A 23101-nucleotide genomic window follows, 5' to 3' on the forward strand; every position below is an offset into this window, starting at 1 on the left:
GGTTTGTCGAGTGATGGACCATCGACAATCGTCATTTGTTAACAAGTAGAAACTATGCACAGATCATTTGGGTTTAGCAGTTCCGAATAACATAATATCAATTACGCTTTGAAAAACAGCTTTAAATGGGGGAACAAAAAAGTTTAGTATTGAGAATTATTAGATAATATTCACAAGTAGGGTAAATGGAAGCATTATATATTACTCATTCTCAGTGCCTGGTGAAACAGATAGGGTAGATGTACCAGTTTTGGCCACCCTATGTATTCTACGAGTTTCATACGTCGTTTAAAGAAGTGAAACCTGGATTTATCGCATTCATCACTGACTATACATGAAGCAAAACTTTTGTTCTGTTAAACTCATTATTAAAATTGATAATAAATTGCGATATTATTGATACATTTCCATATATAAAAACAGTACTTTTGTTCCTGGTTTGGCCACCTGTTTTCCAGTTTTCGCCACCCCCTGTTCCTCTTTTGGCCATCGTGTTGCTAGGAGCAACACTGACAAGAACATTTAGCATATTTATTAGGAAACGTGCATAAATTACGTCACGCTTTAGGTTGGGGGTTCTGGGAAACGTGACTCATACAAAGACGTCCATACAAAAAGTCTGACGAAGGGGGAGGGAGGAGGATTCCTCAATCTTTCTGACCATTTTTCGCATAACAAACTGACACGGTGAATTCACCAGGTTTACTGACCATTAAAAAACTGCTACGGACCAACTCCTTGAAAGAGTGACAAAAATGCGTAATGTTATTTAGAGGTTATTTCGTAACTCAAGACGATTCCGCTCGACAGTGACTTGAGCCGAATTGCTCGTCAGTCACTGTCGAGTAGAACAAAAACGCAGTCGACAGTTTTTTCACTCGACTCCCATACATTTGCAGACGAGTTACTCGATAGTAGACGTTAAATTTGTTTTACCTAATTGCGATTTTTTGCCATTTCGTTAATATTCTTTTTCTTGAATGTAGATACGATTCATTTTTACAGAAAAAATGGATTATTTTATTTAATGACTTCAACATTACATTTGCTCTGTTTCATATTGAAAAATCATTGTATTACAATTCAATTCCATTACACGCAAACGCTTCAACGTTTTGTGTATCTTCTTTGACTTCCCTTTCTCTTCTAATTACGGTTTTTTTGTTTCTTCTTTCACTGATTCCTCATTCAACCTTTTTTGTGTTCGTTTCTCAACCTGCTCTGACTTCTTCTATTCTTCCTCTAGCTTCTAGCTCTTCTGCTGCTCTAATTTTCTTCTGAATTTCATTGTTTTGTTTTTCTTGCTCTGCTCTTCTTATACCCTCAACACGTTTCCGGCCGCGTTATAATCAAATTCCATTTCACACAAACGCTTTAATGTTCTGTTTTCAACTTCTTCGACTTTACTCTCTGAGTTGTAGTAGTCGCTTTTCGAATTCTCTTCGAATTACAATTTTCTTTTTCTTCTTTCACTGATTCCTCATTCAACTTTTTTTGCTTTCGTTTCTCGGCCCGCTCCTTCTTGGCTTCTTCGGTTCTTCTTCTAGCTTCTGTTCGTTCTGCTGCTCTAATTTTCTTTTGAATTTCATTTTCTTGTTTTTCTTGCTCTGCTTTTCTTATTTCCTCAATACGTTCTCCGGCCGTCAGAACGGGAAAGTATTTTTTGGTATAGCTTCGATGCTTCGCGCTTCGTCGAGGGGTTGGTGGAATCTTAAGAAATTCGGAAATACTTTTCTTCCTTGTTTGCGATACAACGTTTGTTGTATCTCTGAGAATGTTGGGAACAGGGTGACCAGAAGTTGAGTCTAAAATATTGAAAACATTTATGAAAAAACCCTGGCAATTATGTTTAAACAAATAACTTACCAACGCATATATTTTCAGTAGTGCCAAAGCTCATTGAAACGGAATTATTGAGTGCTTCGGTGTCTGTGTCTGTGGTTATGTCACTGCTTGCCATCGATTCTTTCAAGGAACGAATCACATCCTTTTCCTCAAAATATTGAGCCGCCGAGATGGTTACGTTTCCGTCATTATCGATCAATAACTCTCCCATTATTGTGTCATCCTCCTCAATTTCAACCATTGCATTTTGTTCAATGTGGTCGTCCTCAAATGAGTTATTTGCGAAGGTCGTAAAAGGGCGAATAAACTCTTTGTAGAAATATTGAAGAACCTGCTCCTCATGAGACAAATCAGCGTTTAGTCGTTGAATCTTCGAAAGCGTAGATCTTCCCATAACTTCAATTGCTTTTTTGATTTTGTCTTTGTGAATGGGCACATAGGCAGAAGACACTGTGAATGGAATATTCACATCAGATGTGGGTGGGTCAGTGTTACTGGTGAACAGTTGGTGGGTTACTGTAGCTGAAGTATTTCCGATTAATACCTCAACACTTTTTGCATCGGACAGTACGGGTTCATCAGCTGTTTCGTTTGTTACGGGTGTATCAATATTGGGTAATGAAGTCTGCTGACTGGGAACTACAGGAGGAGACACAGTGTTATTCGACGATTTCGCTATGCATTTAGTGTAATCAACGTTCTCAGCATCGAAAGGGAACAAACCGCACACACGAAAACCGTTAGTAATACTGTCCTTTTTAATTCCCTTTGCTACTGCTTCCTGTAGCACACCTCCAAAGTGACGCAATGTGAAGCTAACATCTGGTTGCTTCGAACGCCAGTCATCTACTTCGTTCTTCCACTGATCTTTTAATGGTTTGAAAATAGAGACGTCGGCTGGTTGCGTAATACGGGTTGTGTTAGGATATAAAGCAATTAGAATGACTCCCAGCTGCTGACACAAATCTGCCACTTCTATTCCTACGTGAGAAGAATGGCCGTCCACAAACAATATTATAGGGAGCTTGATTCCTTTTTGAAGTAGAAAAGGGTGGAAAACTTTCTTCATGTATTCACCGAAGTTGTGAGATGTCATCCACCCACGCTCACTCTGCCCAAGTCCCCATTCTGAGGGAAATCCTTGCGCGATTTCCTTTCTGATTCTCTGCCCTGGAAGAATGACCAGTGGATTTACCACCAGTCCGGATGCGCTGAACGAAAACATCACGGTAACGTTTTGCTTGCTGCAGGCTTGTTCCACTTCGTAGACGTTTTTGCTTCCTCTCTGTGCAATGACTTCTTTAGTTTTCGGATGAAGATAAAAGGAGGTTTCATCTCCGTTAAACACACGGGATGAGTCAATTAGGATATCACTCATTCCATGGCGGTCCAGCCACTGATAGACTTCCTTAAACCAATTCCGAATATCTTTTTCGCTTACACGAGCACTAGCAGATGTTACTTCCTCTGGTGTTCGGAGGGACAATGTAGGATGTCGTCGCATAAAAGAGTTGAACCATTTCCGGCCTAGAAACAGCATAATAGAATTGACAAACGATAATAATAATATCGCTAGAATATTTACCAGGGCAATTATTTTTAAATGGAGTTTTCCTGGGATTAGCAGACAAAAACTCTTGGACTTTGAGGAGCAGAGAACGGCGCTGTACGGGGAAACCACGCTGTTGCATCCCAATGATCCAGACACAAATTTTATCTTCTTCTTCCTTAGAGAGAACACTGGGTGGTCCATGTTTGGTTGTTTTTTGCCATTTGCTGCTCAATCGGTATCGAATAGTAGATCGAGAGATTCCGTATTTATTACAGGTGGATTTTACAGAAGAGCCCTTCACGATTTCGTCGAGACACTTTCTGATTGCTTCTTCACTGTGCGCATGCCGGGAGGGACTTCGTGACGACATTGTTTCGGACTTTTTTTTTGCTATGATAAAGAGACAATAAACAAAAACATACACAAAATATGATTAAAAGTATACGTACCTCGTTATCCTAAACCATTTTACCTTCACAATTGAAATAATTTGAGAAAAACTGCTGTTAGCAAAATGCACGATAATGATGTCACGCGGATGGCGAAAATTAGGAACTGTCAAAAAGCAGAGCGCGTTCAGGGGTGGCCAAAACAGGCGCATGCTGCGATATTTTACATAATTTTTAAATGCGGAATACAACAATTTGTGCTAATTAAAATTGATCAAATAAGTGTTCAACTTAAAATTCCTTCATTAAATTGCACACTGACCTTGGTGAAGTAGCATAAGTATGAAAAATATTATATCTATTATTCTAACAAAATATGAATTCCTAGTACAAAAATTATAGTAATGCCCTGGTAGCTAATACTGCTCGGCAAAAAACTTCATTATTGAATAAAATTTGCATTATTTTAATTAATTTTTTACTACCATAATGAAGATTTATGTTCATATTTTTAATGGTTTTGCTTGAAAAGGTAAAAAAATGCCAATTTTACTAGATATATTAAATTATGTGCTTCGTGTGGCCAATACTGGAACATGGCCAATTCTGGAACATCTACCCTACCCTTTCTGTTTAGAATTTTTGTCCCATACACATTTTTCCACCTTTATTAGAGGTATTTGGAAACTTTAGACAAATACTGCAATCTGTTACAGGATTTTTTGTGATGCACGTCGAAACAAAACTAGTTTCAAAGGAACTCATGGTTGTTCGTTAGGATTATTGAACAATGGTTATTTGAGTCCCCAACGAATACTACTCATCCACAAACTCAATCTTGTAATTTGATTAATATGTTAACGAGTAATAGACGGAAATAAGAGGGCATCCAAGAGGATTTTCTCAGCATTATTTTTTGGCTTTTCTCCGAACGCATCATCCCCCGTGTTAAAAAAAACGGGTGTGTCTCTATTCTGTGCACCAACCGGAAAACGGTGTTTCGTGTTCCGCAACCTATATATAAAATTCAGGCATGACTGAAGTCCTTCCTCCCTACTTATAATTCTGAGTTTTGTAATAATGATTTTGCAAATACATGTGGAAGATTGCTACTTTACTTTTTTACGTAGTTCTAATGCACAGATTTGGGTACTAACTAATAGAAAGAACTGCTTCGTATAGGACGCGGAACTTTTGTGATATTTGATTCTGTATTTGAAGGAATACGAGACTGAACGAGTCTAATATGAATGATGAACAAAGTTCAGTTAACGTGTCTGTTTTTGAAAGTGGTTGAATGTGGAATTATTTAAAATATCTTCAGAGGCATCTTGACAGTAGTCCAACGGTTAACTTGTTAACTCTTCCTCTCGATGTAATATTCCTAAATTGTTCCATAGTTCTCCGAATCGTCCAGGGTCCAAGGATTTAATGAAGATATCGGCCAACTGCATGTTACTAGCAATTGGTTCCACCAGTAGCCTTCCTGCAGCGATATGGTCTCGAAGAAATTGATGCTTGATATCGATATGCTTCGCTCTCTTGCTTTTTGCGTTCTTGGCCATGTCGATAGTAATTTAGTCAGCCGATCAGCCATATTGCCTCAGATGCTGCAGCACTCAACGCCACGTATTCTGCTTCACTTGATGAAGTTGCCACTGTTATTTGTTTATTACCAGACCAAGCCACGGTTGATCCAAACACTTCAAAAACAAAACCGCTTACTGGCTTGCGATTCTCAATATCTGTTCTGGCAGCACGGACGGTGACAACCTTTCGCACGAACTGCAGAATCCGGATGCATGAGAAAACGAATACCTATTTGACCTTATACTACTATACTACACTACGAACTAATGACGAGTCTCCCGAACAAAGCATGTGGATTCGCTGCAATGTGCCGAGTTGCAGAGTTCGTCACCATCCGTTACTTCATCGCGCCGTGCCAGATCAACGCCGGCGTCAAGGGCAAACGTCCGATTGCAACACTCATGAGGAAGCGAGAAAGTCTATCATGTTCAGGATTATACCGGTTACACTTTTCAACGATAACAGCAAATGTGAAACGTTCGCCTTCCTTGACGAGGGCTCATCGTTAACGCTTATTGAGGCGAGTTTGGCCAGACAGCTCGGAGCAAAGGGTGTTCCCGAACCACTGGAGCTACGTTGGACATCGAGCGTTATGAGGAACGAAGAAAAATCCGAGAGAGTGAATTTAGAAATATCGGGGAAAGGTCTACCACGACGATATCCGTTGAGAAATGCACACACAGTCGAAAAACCCAACCTTCCGATGCAACGCCTACCTATCCGAACCCTATCGGAGCGTTTCCCTTATCTCCGCAATCTACCAGTCCCATCGCACTCCGAACCTCTTCCAAGAATCCCTCTCGGACTAGAAAGTTTGAGCCTTTTGCGCCACTGAATAGTTGTCTTGGCGGCCCAGGAGAACCTATCGCTGTAAAATCTTTGCTTGGCTGGTCAGTTTATGGTCCGAGTGGAATCGATCAAGCGAAGGAAGGGTTCGTGAACGTGCACGAATGCAAATGCGGTGCTGACAGGGAACTGAACGACCTGATTCAACAGCAATTCGTATTGGAAGAAAAGTTGATAAGCCAAAGTCCGTCACTAGAATCCGCCGAAGAAAAAGAGCGCGGGAAATATTGGAAAGTTCTACAACGTTCCGGGATGGGAGGTATGAAACGGCGCTCCTCTGGAAGTCCGACCATGTGGATCTCCCAAATAGCCTTCCTATGGCAATGAAGCGGATGAAAAGTTTCGAGGCTCAACTAGCGAAGGATGTCGACCTACGAAGCAGTGTGAACCAGCAGATTATCGATTATATTAACAAAGGCTATATCCATAAAGCAACCGAAGAGGAACTTGCTGAAATCAACGAGAGACAAGTTTGGTATCTACCCCTCGGCTTGGTTACGCATCCGAAGAAGCAAAAAGAGGCTAGTATGGGACGGAAAGGCGCAGGTGAATGGGGTCTCTCTCAACTCTCAACTGTTGAAAGGTCCCGACCTTTTGGTTTCGCTTCCGTCCGTAATTTGCAAATTTCGAGAAAAGCGCGTGGGATTTGGAGGCGATATACGAGAAATGTTCTTGCAGCTTCGGATGAGACAATCGGATAAATATTTTCAGTGCTTCTTATTTCGTTTCGAACCCCGACACCCACCAGAAGTTTATATTGCAGACGTCGCAATGTTTGGCGCAACATGCTCACCCTGCGTCGCACAGCATGTACTGCGAGTGAATGCGGACAAATGGGCGAACGAATTCCCGTTAGCAGCAGAGGCAATCAAGAACAAGACGTATATGGACGACTACTACGATAGTGCAGATTCCCCGGAAGAAGCGGCAGAGATGGCATTGCAAGTACGAACCATCCACGCTCATGGAGGATTTGAGATGAGAAACTGGGTCAGCAACAGCAATATCGTGTTGCAGAAACTCGGAAAACCTGGTGAAAAGGAGCCACGGCTGCTGCAAACCACGATGGACAACAAATGGGAAAGAGTGTTAGGCTTGTTATGGCACCCAGAATCGGACACTTTCACATTTTCTACGGAGCTAGAACAGTTACGACTCTTCATTTCCGGAGAACGACGACCGACGAAGCGTATCGCATTGAAAGTCGTAATGAGTCTATTCGACCCCTCGGGCTATTAGCACCGTATCTTATTCATGGTCGTATCCTGATACAGGATCTATGGAGAAGCGCAGTCCAGTGGGATGAAGAAATAAGAGATGAGGAGTTTGAAAAATGGACGCGCTGGGTTGAATTATTACCAAAGATAGGCGAACTGAGTATCCCACGTTATTACTTCAGCGACGCGATAGCCCCATGTCATACGCTGCAGTGTCACGTGTTTACCGACGCTAGCGAAACTAGCTATGGCTGTGCTGTGTATTTTAGAACCATGAATGATTTGGCAGAAGTACAATGCACGCTAATTATGGCAAAAAGTAAAGTGGCTCCACTAAAACACCTATCGATACCGCGTTTAGAACTAGAAGCCGCTGTGCTAGGTGCCAAAGTACTCAACACTGTATTGAGCTATCACTCGCTGCAACCCCATGGAGTGTACCTATGGACCGATTCATCGACTGTACTTTCGTGGATTCGCTCAGACCACAGGCGATACAAGCAGTTTGTCGCCCATCGTATTGGAGAAATTCTATCGTCGACTCAAGCGGAATGCTGGCGGTGGGTACCATCTAGGGACAATGTAGCTGACTGTCTGACGAAGTGGGTGCGTGATACAGTGCCGGATTCCAACGGTAGGTGGTATAAAGGACCAGAGTTTCTATATCTTTCGGAGGATCAGTGGCCAAAGCAGCAGGTGAAAACGAACACTATCGAAGAACTACGTCCTAGCTATTTGTTTGCTCATATTTCTACCCGTTAGAGTGATAGACATCTCTAGGTTTTCAAATGGAGTATACTGCTACGAACTGTAGCATGTTTATGCCGCTTCATCAACAATTGCCGCTTGCGAATCTCAGGACGGCCAATAGAGACACTCCAGGCAACTAGAAACCTTCAGAAGTCAGCTTAAATGGAGCGTTCCATGTTGTAAGACGCCGTTGAAACAGGAGGAATTTCAACGAGCAGAGCAGTTTCTTTGGAAAATGGAACAAAGTGAATACTTCCCCGACGAGGTTCGAGTCATGTTGAAAAATCGAGACCAGCCAATAGCGAAATGGCTATCCATCGAGAAGAACAGCCCGTTGTATAAGTTATCTCCATTTGCCGACGAGTATGGTGTTGTCAGGATGGAAGGCAGAACCGCAAACTCTGCCTATGCCAATTTCGACGCGAGGTTTCCAATAATTCTTCCCAAGGACGGTCAAATAACTCGAATGCTGTTGGATCACTACCACCGCCGACATGGTCATGCAAGCAAAGAAACTATTGTAAATGAGGTTCGTCAGCGGTTTGAAATCTCACATTTACGATCAATCGTAGATAATATTTCTCGCAACTGTTGTTTCTGTAAGGTGACTAAGTGTAAGCCGATCCCTCCACGAATGGCGCCATTACCCGAGCAACGCTTGACGCCGAAAGCCCGCCCTTTTAGCTACGTCGGTATCGACTATATGGGCCCACTAGAAGTCACTGTCGGTCGGCGCAAAGAGAAGAGATACGTCGCTGTATTCACGTGCTTGGTTATACGGGCTATTCATTTAGAGGTCGCTTACGATTTGTCCAGCGAGTCCTGCATCATGGCGATCCGCAGATTCACGCGTAGGCGAGGATCCCCAGTTCAAATCTTTTCTGATAATGGCACAAATTTTGTTGGAGCCAATCGCGAACTGCAAAACAGATCAACGTCGAATGCGCTGGAACCTACACCGATGCGCGAACAAAATGGTCAGTTCAATACCCCATCCGCTCCTCATATGGGTGGGGTATGGGAACGAATGGTGAGGAGCGTCAAGGAGGCCATGACTGCATTGGTCAATGGGCGGAAGCTGACAGACGAGATCTTGTGGACTACGCGAGTTGAAGGGGAAGGATGAGTCAACTCGCGTCCTCTGACTTATATGCCACAGGAAATAGGTCTGCCCAGAAGCTCTGACTCCACATCATTTCATGTTCGGTTGTTCATCTGGCGCTCACGATCCTCTTGAACCACCTGAAGATCTTGGGAAAATTCTTCGAAGCAGTTTTCTACAATCCCAGCAATTAGCAGACGAAGCGTGGAGGCGCTGGTCAAAGGAGTATTTCCCAACAATCAACAAAAGAACCAAATGGTTGAGCGAAGCAAGGTCCCTGAAGGTCGGCGACCTTGTATATGTAGCTGAAGGCAAACGGAGATCATGGACGAAGGGCGTTGTACACGAGGTCATGCCCGGAAAGGACGGTAGAGTTCGACAGGCCGTGGTACGGACCGCGTTTGGAATACTTAAGCGTCCGGTAGTGAAGCTAGCAGTTATGGAGCTTGGTGGATCTACGCTGGACCCTCCCTCGATCCACGGGGCGGGAATGTTCTGGCAGCACGGACGGTGACAACCTTTCGCACGAACTGCAGAATCCGGATGCATGAGAAAACGAATACCTATTTGACCTTATACTACTATACTACACTACGAACTAATGACAGAGCACCGAATAGAAGATAATGCAATGTACGCTATCACGGCGGTTGTTTTGTGCATTAGACTAGATGTTACCATATGCTTTGTTCGGGAGACTCGTGGATTATCGTTGAAATTAATATTGCCCATAAAGTTAGCCAAATTTATATTTTGAGGAGATTAATTGAGTTATAATAGTTCCTGGGAGCGGTAAGGATGCGTAAATATAAATTGTATAGCTGCATCTTATAAATTATCGCATTAATCGACAGATATAAAAACTGTATGCTAGTACCCGGTGCTGATGATAGCTAGTGAATTGAGAGTACATCTGTAGAGTTGTAAGGTATGAATTACGAGTGCACTCTAGAATGAACTATTTATATAACACTTTCGCATTCGGACAGGGAAGAGACTTTGAAAATCTGGCATTTGTTCGTAGGGCTTCATAGGACTGGTAGAGGAAAACTAATTGTATGTATCGCAGGCATATTTTTTGGATAAAAGTTCAATAAAAATCTATATTTTAGCTTTGAGCTGCGCATACCATAAGCTGCTGTAAGACGTTTTTTCTACTGCCCAACAATATCAGTAGCCGGCAAATCGGCAAATCTAATTACAGGCTTTGCTCCAGAATCTCGCGTGAATGAGAGGGAAAAGTTTTATTGTGTCCCTTCTAAATAATGTACTATTCGCTTGAGTGCTGTCCAATGCTGTAGCCCAAGCTGCATTTGGAATCTTCTCAGGAAAGCTAATATCCGCTCTAGTAGACACCATAATATACATCAAGCTCCCCAATAGTTCTCTATACGGTTCTGCAATACCTTCGGATTCTTGTCGGTTAAGCTGCAACCATTTGTTTATCGGAGCTCTCGATAAATTTCATTCCGACATGCCAAACTTATGGAATATCTTCAATAGACTTGCTTCTTGAGACCACGTCATATTTTCGGTTTTTTGTTCGTATCAAAACAAAGTCGCTACTGTATATGTAGGTAAACATGCGAGAGGTTTTGAAGGAACTAGTCTACGGTGGCTCTATCTACTCGTTACATAGCGGCAGATTTTGCTTTTTCATTAATCCATTGTCTCCTATAGGAAGTATACTTCGCAACAGGCGCATAAGTTTCAGTTTGGTCAAGACCGGCTTTCATAGTTTCCAAGTTGGTCGTAGGAAAAAGCTCCCAAATCGGCTTAATCTTCAGTATAACTTTAAGTAGAGATTGAATCTACCTGTTCAGCTGGTTGGTTGTCTTCCTCGACTGGATACATGGTAGGAATCACCAACGGTACTTTTGAATCGTTATCATCTTCAATAGTATACGGCAGCGGTTCTCAACCTGGGGTACATGTACCGGGTACATTCGCTGGCCCCAGGGGGTACTTCGGACAAAAATGCTTAATGGCGGATGTATTACCATTGCAATAAAAACTTATTATTAGTTTTAAAAATTGTTGGGAGGAATTTCGTTCCGGACGAAGAGCAAACACCTCTTGCAAGCAGGTCTTTTCGACACAGCTTCAAAGCTGAAATTTAGTTTATTTATTTCATTATTTAATCCATTTTTTAATAATTGTTAGCACTTACATTTGGTGTTCTTTGTGTTTTGTCCGTTTAGGTTAAGCTATGCTTTCGATTTTTTACTCTCCCTTTCCTAGATTTAACACGGTATAATAATATAGATAATAAGCCAATATAAACATATTTTAAGCATAGAATATAATATTACCTTTTAAGACTATTAATTTAAGTAGATTTTAGAACTTTATTTAATTTTAGGGATGATAATAACTTCTGCTCTTTCCTCACTGCATGTGTTAAATCAGTTGACATCTACTTATTCAGATGACGGTTCGTAGCCGTCAAAGTATGATAGATGGTTTCGATAAAGGGCGTACTCGGGACTCACTTCTCATGTTCGAAAAAGACGAGGGTTCTCGCCAACATCCTCCCGCCCGTGTAGTTCCGTTACGCCATGTTCCGTAGGGTTTTGTTGCTCCTTCGTTGTGCCTCGTACCTCCAACAGCGCCAACTTGGTGGCCGGTCGGGTCATCAGTCCACGCACTGTTTGTACCACAGCTCTGCGAACTTGTCCGTCTTTCCCTGGCACAACTTCCGAAATTCTGCCGCGAATCCATCCGTTACGTTTTCCCTCGTCGATGACGATAACTAAGTCCCCGGGCTTCAACGGTCTCACTGGCTGGAACCACTTGGTACGCCGCGTTAGCGTCGGAAGGTACTCGCGCACCCAGCGAGTCCAGAAAGTGTCAACTAGGTATTTCGCCAATCTCCAACTGTCTCGCAATGAACTATGTTCCGGCTCCAAATCTTGAGTTGGTTGATTTATGCCCTGGGTTCCATACAGCAGGAAGTGGTTTGGAGTCAGAGCTTCTTGATTCGATTGGTCGAGAGCGACGTATGTAAGTGGTCTTGAATTCACCACGGATTCCGCTTCCAGTACCACCGTCTCCAAGACTTCGTCGTTAGGGTGACGTGGATGATCTGCGATCGCCAACATTGCCATCTTTACCGACCTGACCATGCGCTCCCACGGTCCTCCCATGTGAGGTGCAAGTGGAGGGTTGAAGAGCCACCTTGTAACCGAATTCGTAAATGTCGTTGCACAACTTTCGTTTATAGATCGCAGCTGTTCCTTCAACATATTGCTAGCACCCACAAAGTTGGTCCCGTTATCTGAACAGAATGTAGCAGGTGAGCCTCTACGTGCAATGAAACGCCGAATGGCCATCACACAAGACTGGGTTGATAGGCTGTGCACAACTTCGAGGTGCACCGCTCTGATGGACAAGCACGTGAATAGGGCGATCCATCGCTTGACTGTACCGCGTCCTTGCTTCACTAGAACAGGTCCGAAATAATCAAGTCCGGTGTGTGAACGGCCTGATGAATGGTGTTAGCCGAATGGTTGGCAGTGGTGCCATCATTGGCGCCTGGGGAGTTGCCTTCAGCACACGACAATGTTGACACTGCTTGGCTACCCTCGTTACAAGCGCACGAAGATGTGGGATCTGGAAACGTTGTCTTAGCTCGTTGAAAACTGTTTCGTTGTTTCCATGTAGAAAGCGGATATGGTAGCTTTCAACGAGCAGCATTGTTATTCGATGTTCCTTAGGCAGGAGAACCGGGTATTTTAGATCCGTAGATATTATTGGCGCCGCAGCTATACGACTATTCATTCTGAGTACTCCGTTGTTGTCTAGCATCGGTGACATCTTGAAAAGCAAGCTTGACTTTTCCAGTAGCCGTGATTCTTTCTCTGGGTGTTGGTTGTTGTATTTGATTGTAGCGTATTCATCCGGAAATGCTTCCATTTGTGCTTGTCGCCACAGTAAATCTTCCGCGCTCAGCAACTCCTGCTGCGTTAATGTACCCGTTACCTTCAGGCCGAGAAATCGTTTGGCTGCTCTTACAACGTATGCTGTACTTCGATGTAATCTCGTCCATTTGGAGAATCTTTCCACCTCTAGGAGGGTGTGTGTTGGAGATAGGCAGCGATGATATAAAAATGATGTTCGCATGTCTTCCGTTGTTGAAAAATCTACAGGCGTATCTTTCATCCAGTTCGCCTCCGAATCCGCTAGGAAGTGGGGACCCGTATACCACCAGTCCGCTTGGTTGAAGCTGGGTTCTTCTTTCCATTTCGTCGCTTGATCAGCCACATTCAGCTTGGACTGAACTTTTCGCCAATCGTTGATGGTAGTCGTGGTTAAGATCTCTCCCACTCGGAAGCCAACGAATTGGTGATACCTTCGCGTCTCAGATTTCAGCCACGCCAAAACAGTTGATGAATCTGTCCAGAGGAATCGTGCTGAGACTGTAATAGTCAACGCCTTGCAGATGGTGTCCAAGAGACGGCTCCCTAGAAGAGCCGCTTGCAACTCCAGCCGTGGGATCGACAATGGCTTTAGTGGCGCTACTTTCGTTTTGGCTGCTATTAGCGAACATCGCGGGACCCCGTTGCAAATGCTCCATAGGTACGCTACGCAGGCGTATGCGTTCTCGCTGGCGTCCACAAAAATGTGAATCTGGGAACTCTCGTATCTGATTTCGCTACCCGAATAGAAACACCTTGGCACGTTCACTTCCGTTATCTTCATCAGCAGTCTGCTCCACCTACGCCAATCTACCAGAATTTCTCCATTGATCTCCTCGTCCCAATCCAGACCGGCTCTCCAGATTTGTTGCATAATTAACTTTCCGTGGACTACGAAGTGCGCAACCAGTCCCAACGGATCGAACAAAGACATGATCGTACGCAAGACTTGGCGCTTGGTAGGTACACCCTTGTTTACAACAATGTTCTGCATTTCCTCCTTCAAGTTCAACTCGAACGTAAAGACATCCTCTGATGGTTTCCATACCATGCCAAGCACTCGCTCTACATTCGCTTCCAGGTTCATCGACTTTTGTTGGGTTTTGCCGACTTCCCCGATGCGGTCTAGCAATTCGGGAGAATTTGATGCAAAATTCCGGATTTCCATTCCTGCCATAGCATGAACGAGCTTCACGTCTTTTATCAGCTTGACCCCTTCCTCTGCCGTCTCTGTACTATCCAGATAATCATCTACATAGTGATTTTCTATGATGACACGGGCTGCTTCTGGATACCGATCCTCGTGGTCTCTCGCGTTTTTCGTTTTTCAAATATTGCGCGATGCAAGGCGAGCATGAAGCGCCAAATGTTGCAACGTCCATCACGAATATCTGTGCCGGCTGTTCACGATAGAGGAATCGTTGCGCCTGTCTATCTTCTTGACGGATTCGGAATTGATGAAACATTTCCTTTATGTCTCCACTAAACGCCACGCTCTTCTGACGGAAGCGCAACAAAACTACTGGGAGCGACGTCAACATATCGGGTCCCTTTAACATCATGTCATTGAACGAAACGCCTTCTACTCGTGCTGCTGCGTCCCATATTAGACGAACCTTCTCAGGTTTTCGTGGGTTCCTCACCACCCCAAGTGGTAGGTACCACACCCGTCCGGATTCTGCCGACTCTAACTCTTCGGCCGTGATCCGGTGAGCATATCCTTTGGCAAGGTACTCCTGCATTAACTCACTAACTTTTCCTCGTAGGTGTGCATCTTTCATTAACTTTCGCTCTAACGCTTCCATCCGACGAAAAGCCATGTTGTAGCTGTTTGGCAGAGAAGGCTGATCAGTTCGCCACAATAGCCCAGTTTCCAACCTGCCATCGACTCTTCGGGTATATTTCTGTAAGATCTCTATTGCCCTTTTATCCTCCTCAGATTGTGGACTGTGACTGACAATTGCTTCATCCACCGCCATAAACTGCCTGAACATATCGTGTAATTCCGTTTCTCCCTCGCGTAGCTTCACGTGGTTGTTCATGTGCTCTATTGTACAACTATCTGCCATGCGTTTTCCGAATAGACACCATCCTAGTCGAGTTTTAACTGCAACCAGTTCTCCGGACTTGCTTTCGCGACTTTTTAGTGAACTGATCAGCCTAGCATTGTCAACTCCGATTATAACAAGAGGTGAAGCATTAGTGTAACTCGACAGCGGCAGCTTTCTTAAGTAGGGGTAGTCCACGCAGAGTCTTTCGTAATCTACCGTTTGGCAAGGTAGTTTCAACTGGCTGACCGTTCTAGCGTGCAGTGGAAATTCACTTTCCAAACCGTAACCGGATATAGCGATTTTGATGTGCTGGGATTCTCTCTCGGTCCTCATAATGTTTCCAGTCCAGCCTAGGTGCAATGGATCACTAATTCCCTTTGCGCCCAGCTGTTTAGCAACGTCTGCCTCTACCATTGTTGACGAAGACCCGTCATCTAGGAACGCGTATACGTCTACACTTTTGCCGTTGCAGTGCAGTGTTACCGGAAGATATCGGAGCAATGCACAGGAAGTTGTCGAATGATAATTCTGGTGTTCGACACGTTTTTCCGCTGGTAATGATGATGTGGGTACGCTTGACTCAATGTTTTTAAGGTGTAGCAACGAATTATGGCGCATTCGGCAGTCTCCAACTCCGCATTCTTGTTTTGACCGACAAGGCCAGGAGCGATGAGGGACTAGGCATAATCTGCACAATCCTTTTTGTCGTAAAACTTTCCATCTCTCATCCACCGTCAGTCGCTTGAAGGCTGGGCACTCAGCGATGCGATGGTCGTTTTTTTCGCATTATATGCAGGGTTTAGCTGTTATGTTTTGGACTCAATTGCAGATGTCCCAGATACAGTCGTAGTTGCTTGATGGACGAATAGTTTTTGCTTCACCGGTTTCTCCCTTCTTCCCCTTTCATGCTTACACACGACCGGGCCCCACATCATTTAATAGAATCACGTCACTGGCCATCGTAACTAGATCCTTCATGAACTCGTTGAAAGTCGCCAGGTTGACAGTGTAGTAATGACGCTTAAAGGAGGCCCATTGAAGTTTGAGATGTGGCGGAAGTCTATCCACTAGCTCCTGCAAGAGCATAGGGTTGCTAATATGCTGGTGTTGTTGTGCGATTATCATGTGCTCCACTAAGTTCCCTACGCCCATTCCAAATTTGATCAGGGTTTTCAGATCGTCCCCTCGTGGAGATGGAATTTCACGCATCCGCTTTAACAGGGCATGGATGATCACTTCTGGCCTTCCGTACAGTCGCTCCAATGTTGCCATAACGTAGGGAACTGATTCTGGAATCAGCAAACGACTTCTCACGCTCTCCAGAGCATGTCCGCGTAAGCATCGCTGAAGTCTCGCCAAGTTTTCGGCGTCGTTGTAGCCGCATGCATCGGTAGAGTTGGTGAAGGAGCTCAGGAAAAGTGGCCAGTCTTGAGGATCTCCAGCAAACACGGGCAACTCCTTCGGAATAACTTGGCGGGCGGCCATTTGTTCGGATGTGGGTCCACGGCGAGAAATTGCGTGGTTCAAAATTCGTGACTGCACTGGAACTGATTGCTCTGATGGATTATACTGGTGATTTTGTTCCAACGGTATCCCATCGGCCGTCCGTCCCGAAGCCTGGAACGTTTGATATCCTTGTTGATCCCCAAGCATAGTGGAGCTTGGGATATTACATCGCTGTAGTCCCGTTTGCGGCAGAAGCTCGGTAGAATTCAGCAAAAAATCCGGTTGGCGTTGTGATGACTGGAAGCGCGTTGTTGATGTGTGCTGTAGATCTGCCGGCCGCAGTTGGGCACCATTTGCCACAGATGCTGCTGTTGGTTTTCTCCTAAACTGCTCGTACCCTGGCGGAGGCTGACTCACTGCTTGATTTCGAACACTTGACACTGTTAACTGCTCACGTCCAGAAGTTGTTTGCATTCCTTGGGGATTTGAAACACTGAACTGCCCCGACGGTGGCAAAGATAGAAGCGAAAATTTCTCGTTACACTGACCGTATGCCATCGTCGGCGGATTTTGGCGAATTGACAGTTGGGTTGTTGAATTTGAGCTTGGTAATAGTGTTGGTAGTGGTGGAATTTGACCAGCTACATTCAGCCCCGGGGGAGGTTCACCTGATGGCCTGGTAGTGCCCAGAGAGAAATTGTGTGCTAATTGACCCTGAACTATTCCTAGCAAATTTCCTGACTTGTCTGCATTTTTTTGGCTTTCTCGTGACCTTATCTGATTAGCTACGCTTCGTTTTGTTGCTCCTACTACAGGTGTACTAGTCTGAGAAGCCTCGGCTATAGGCTGTAATCTAACGTGTAATGTGCTTACATTAGTTCTCACCTGATTCGCTGTTGACCAACCTGTATTGATGGAGGTTTTACCTTGCCCTCCTGCGCGTGACGTCATGGCAAAATGATTGTCGTTCAGGGCGGTTCCCGTATCATTCCGTGTCTGATGGTCTCGCTGCGATTCAATAGAAACTGGTACCACCGTCTGCTGGTGTACTAAAGGAACAATTCCGGTTGGTGGTCCCTGTCCTGGACCAATTCGTTCGGTTTTGGATACGGTCGCATCAAGTCGTACTCCTGAAGTGGTAGAGGTAAATCGTCTCTCATTGTCCACGCCTAGCACTCGGACTGCCGTCGACGACGCGTTGAAATCGGCCTCAACAGGCCGGCAGGTCGGTAGGATTTCTGGAGCAGCTGTGGTCCCAGCCCCTGTTACGATCGCCACTGGTGTAGTCTGGTTTTCGACGGGTTCGAACGGTGTCGCTACATCACACTCGGAGGTGACCGTTGCAGCCTCGATATACTCCTCTGAAGCGGTTGTTGGATGCTGTTGGGAACTAGTAGACGTTGTGGGAACGATGTGAGCCGACGTGGTAGCTACTGAGTTGTTTGCTCCATCTGTCCGACCCGACGCATCGACCCATTTCCTAGTGTTATCGCGAGCTTGTGTGGCGCTTACTCTGCTCCTGATGCTGCGATTCTCTTCTTCTACTAGCTGCTCTTCTAGAATGGCCAACTGCTGTCTTTAAAATTCGATTTTGACCTGACGCCTCAAGCGCTGAAACTTCTCCGCATTATCGAGCTCTTCGAGGATGTTTTTTTTTCTTTCTCCAACTGTTGGAGACGCATTGCTGCTAGAGCAGAACTACGGCTGGTTTGTGACAATGATTGGGATCGATGACTTGTATGGTAGGAGGAGACACTTAGGATATCATCTCTCTCGACGCACCTATTCCAGGTGAAACTCCGTTCGGGATCGGCAATCATCCACACTGGCACACGAGTAGTGCACGTACCCATCACATTTGTTGCATTGAACCAGATTATCGGCTTTGTCCGATCGCTCGCATGATAAACAATGGCTAGCTGTTGTATTCATTGTGCGATGATCAACCACGCGGACATCGATTGTAACAAATCTTTGAAGATTTTGTTGGGAGGAATTTCGTTCCGGACGAAGAGCAAACACCTCTTGCAAGCAGGTCTTTTCGACACAGCTTCAAAGCTGAAATTTAGTTTATTTATTTCATTATTTAATCCATTTTTTAATAATTGTTAGCACTTACATTTGGTGTTCTTTGTGTTTTGTCCGTTTAGGTTAAGCTATGCTTTCGTTTTTTTTACTCTCCCTTTCCTAGATTTAACACGGTATAATAATATAGATAATAAGCCAATATAAACATATTTTAAGCATAGAATATAATATTACCTTTTAAGACTATTAATTTAAGTAGATTTTAGAACTTTATTTAATTATAGGGATGATAATAACTTCTGCTCTTTCCTCACTGCATGTGTTAAATCAGTTGACATCTACTTATTCAGATGACGGTTCGTAGCCGTCAAAGTATGATAGATGGTTTCGATAAAGGGCGTACTCGGGACTCACTTCTCATGTTCGAAAAAGACGAGGGTTCTCGCCAACAAAAATTGTTTCATGTTTGATTTCAAAACTTTGTATTGTACATCATATGCATGGCGATGCGATCAGTTTATCAAAGCTCAGTGGCCACTAAAAACGGGAATGACTAGTATTCTATCAGAGCAATATTGCTTTCACACATATATTACTTTATGAACATGAATCCTTTAAATTATTCCTTAGTATTGTTACACACGCACTTTCACTCCAACATTGTTTACAACATGCCGTTGAAGCAGTGCAAGTACTTCGGCCAGGGATTGAACTTATCATTTCATTATCATTTAGTATTCAGCAAATAACTCATTGGAGAGGTGGAATTCCGAAAAGTGTTGTATCGCGGAATTCTAGCGCTATTTCTCCTCTACAACTTTGTCTAAGGGTACATTGCTCTATGTCTCATATTTACATCGTTAAACGCTAGTATCACTTAATATACTACATGATAATAAAACTTTTCGGAATTCCACCTCAGGAATGAATTATTGGCTGAATACTAAATGATAATGAAATGATAAGTTCAATCCTTTCTTCGGCACGCATTGTACATTTTTTCAAGCAAACAAAGATCCTGGGAAAAGTACACGGTACACCATTTTATGTTTTAAAAACTTAAAAATTAAAAACTGAAGGATTTTTTGGTCTACTGAGCTCCATTGTATACAAAGGCAATCATAAGGCCAAAGACACGAAGCAACTCATTAGCAGGATCAGAAGCTGCATCCGGAAAATCGATGTGACAGGGCCGTCCAGTGGTCATGTCATACCAGCATGACTAAACTACGCCGCACGGCGAACCACGGACCATATCCTAATATTCATTAGTCTAAGTTTGAAGACTAGGGACAATTCTTTATATAGCAGATAGCATTGTACTTCTTTGTAGTTTTTTTTCCGTAAGGCTCGAAAGCATCCTATCAGGAAACACAGAACCCTCCTTCCAAGAGGGTCGGAAACCTCCTTTCAAATGGTTTGGAATTCTTCTTTCAAGGTTCTTGAAAGCCTCCTTTCAGGACACTCGAAAAGCTTGCTATCAAGAAGCTAAGAAGTCTCCTTTCAAGATGCTTAAAAGCCGCTTTTAAAGAGGATCGCAAGCCTCCTTTCAAGAGGCTCAGAAGCCTACTTTCAAGAGGCTACTCAAGAGGAAGCCACCTTTCATTAGGCTCGAAATCTTCACGTCCAGAGTCTCGAAAGCGTCCTTTCGAGAGGGTCAGAAGCCTTCTTTCAAGAAACTCGGAAGCCTGCTTCCAAGAGGCTCGGAATCCTCCTTTCAAAAGGATCGGAACCCTCATTTCAAAAGGATATTTATTTATTTATTCAGACTAAGGCCGAAGTGGCCTGTGCGGTATATGAGAGGCTTCTCCATTCGGCTCGGTCCATGGCTACACGTCGCCAACCACGCAGTCTACGGAGGGTCCGCAAGTCATCTTCCACCTGATCGATCCACCTTGCCCGCTGCGCACCTCGCCTTCTTGTGCCCGTCGGATCGTTGTCGAGAACCATTTTCACCGGGTTACTGTCCGACATTCTGGCTACGTGCCCGGCCCATCGCAGTCGTTCGATTTTCGCGGTGTGAACGATGGATGGTTCTCCCAACAGCTGATGCAACTCGTGGTTCATTCGCCTCCTCCACGTACCGTCCGCCATCTGCACCCCACCATAGATGGTACGCAGCACTTTCCTTTCGAAAACTCCAAGTGCGCGTTGGTCCTCCACGAGCATCGTCCAGGTCTCGTGTCCGTAGAGGACTACCGGTCTAATGAGCGTTTTGTAGATTGTCAGTTTGGTACGGCGGCGAACTCTATTCGATCGGAGCGTCTTACGGAGTCCAAAGTATGTACGATTTCCAGCCACTATGCGCCTCCGAATTGGTGTCATTTTCGGCAGTCACCAGTGAGCCCAAGTACACAAATTCTTCTACCACCTCGATTTTGTCACCACCGATGCAAACTCGTGGTGGGTGGCTCACATTGTCGTCTCTTGAACCTCTTCCTATCATGTACTTTGTCTTCGACGTGTTGATGACTAGTCCGATCCGCTTAGCTTCCCTCTCCAGTCTGATGTAGGCTTCCTCCATCTTCTCAAAGTTACGTGCCATAATATCTATGTCGTCGGCGAAGCCAAATAGCTGGATGGACTTATTGAAAATTGTACCACTCGTGTTAATCCCTGCTCTTCGTATTACCCCTTCCAAACCGATGTTGAACAGCAGACACGAAAAACCATCACCTTGCCGTAACCCTCTGCGGGTTTCGAAGGGACTCGAGAATGCCCCTGAAACTCGAACTACGCACATCACCCGATCCATCGTCGCTTTGATCATCCGTGTCAGTTTATCCGGTAAACCGTGTTCGTGCATTAGCTGCCATAGCTAGTCCCGATCGATTGTATCATATGCGGCTTTGAAGTCGAAGCGGCAAAACTTCCTCCTCTCAAATCTTGGTAATGACCCAGTGCAGCGCTCTAGCCAGTGCCTCACCACCGTGTTTGAATAGCTCTCCTGGTAGTTGGTCAATCCCAGGGGCTTTATTGTTCTTCAGCCGGCGAATCTCCTCCTGGATTTCCTGGAGATCCGGAGCCGGTAAAATTATGTCCTGCGCGCGTTCTCCCAGGTCCATCACCATACCGCCATCTTCGTCTGCCACATCGCCATTCAGGTGTTCTTCGTAGTGCTGCCGCCACCTTTGGATCACCTCACGCTCGTTCGTAAGAAGGATCCCGTTTATGTCCTTGCACATATCAGGCTGTGGCACGTGGCCCTTAAGTGAACGGTTTAACTTCTCATAGAACTTTCGTGTGTTATTAGCGCGGTACAGTTGCTCCGTATCTTCACGGTCTCGATCTTCCTGCTGGCGCTTTTTCCTCCGGAAAATCGAGTTTTGTCTGTTCCGCGTTTGTTTATATCGTGCCTCGTTCGTCCTCGTGCGGTGTTGCAGCAATCTCGCCCATGCTGCATTCTTCTCTTCCACTAACTGCTCAAGTGCAGCGGTTGCGGTGCTACCAATGGCGGATCGAATATCTCTCCAGCCATCTTCAAGAGACGCTGCGCCTAGCTGCTCTTCCGTTGGAAGTGCCACTTCCAGTTGCTGCGCGTATTCTTGGGCTAGTCTACCGTCTTGTAGCCGCCCAATGTTAAGCAGCGGCGTCCGACTTTGACGCGTGTTGTACACCGTCGAGAGTTTTGAGCGCAGGCATACTGCAACGAGGTAATGGTCGGATTCAATATTCGCACTGCGGTAAGTGCGGACGTTCGTGATGTCGGAGAAGAATTTACCGTCGATTAGAACGTGGTCGATTTGGTTTTCCGTTTCTTGGTTAGGTGATCTCCATGTGGCCTTGTGGATATTTTTGCGGGGAAAGAAGGTGCTTCGGACTACCATTCCGCGGGAGGCTGCTAAGTTTATGCATCATTGGCCGTTGTCATTCGATACGGTGTGCAGACTATCCGGTCCGATGACCGGTCTATACATTTCCTCCCTTCCTACTTGTGCGTTCATGTCACCGATTTTAACGTCCCGCAGTGGGCATCCATCGTATGTCTGCTTCAGCTGTGCATAGAACGCTTCTTTCTCGTCGTCGGGTCTCCCTTCGTGTGGGCAGTGCACGTTGATGATGCTATAGTTAAAGAAACGGCCTTTAATCCTCAGCTTGCGTTGATTGGCTGCCACCCAATCACGCGTTGGCGCATCTTACCCAGCACTATGAAGTCGGTTCCCAGCTCGTTGGTGGTGCCACAGCTCTGGTAGAAGGTAGCCGCTCGATGCCCGCTTTTCCACACTTTCTGTCCTGTCCAGCAAATCTCCTGCAGCGCCATGACGTCGAAGTTGCGGGGATGTAATTCATCGTAGATCATCCTGTCGCAACCTGCGAAACCTAGCGACTTGCAATTCCATGTTCCAAGCTTCCAATCGTGATCCTGTA

The 23101-nt window shown here is 44.9% G+C and overlaps 3 protein-coding genes across 9 annotated transcripts in view; all 3 read right to left on the bottom strand.

Moving 5' to 3' along the window:
* The window catches only part of LOC134223345 (serine-rich adhesin for platelets), a 160597-nt gene that overhangs the window by 44061 nt on the left and 93435 nt on the right, over window positions 1-23101 (bottom strand). The window lies entirely within an intron of this gene.
* Window positions 1036-3952, bottom strand: LOC134208226 (uncharacterized). 2 transcript variants are annotated; one of them, XM_062684266.1, is made up of 3 exons: window positions 3431-3952; window positions 1867-3312; window positions 1036-1805 (listed from the first exon to the last, which is right to left on the bottom strand). In XM_062684266.1, exons 1-3 carry the CDS (start codon window positions 3765-3767, stop codon window positions 1375-1377), a joined length of 2214 nt encoding a protein of 737 aa, XP_062540250.1. In that variant the 5' UTR covers window positions 3768-3952; the 3' UTR covers window positions 1036-1374. The 2 variants fall into 2 exon arrangements, with proteins under 2 accessions (XP_062540250.1, XP_062540249.1); XM_062684265.1 differs by having other exon boundaries at window positions 1867-3372.
* Window positions 11457-18637, bottom strand: LOC134206063 (uncharacterized). Its single transcript, XM_062681742.1, has 3 exons — window positions 18555-18637; window positions 17591-18281; window positions 11457-11528 (listed from the first exon to the last, which is right to left on the bottom strand). Exons 1-3 carry the CDS (start codon window positions 18635-18637, stop codon window positions 11499-11501), a joined length of 804 nt encoding a protein of 267 aa, XP_062537726.1. The 3' UTR covers window positions 11457-11498.

This window comes from Armigeres subalbatus, chromosome 1 (genome assembly GCF_024139115.2).
Source record: "Armigeres subalbatus isolate Guangzhou_Male chromosome 1, GZ_Asu_2, whole genome shotgun sequence".
In the NCBI taxonomy this organism is placed as follows: Eukaryota; Metazoa; Arthropoda; class Insecta; order Diptera; family Culicidae; genus Armigeres; species Armigeres subalbatus.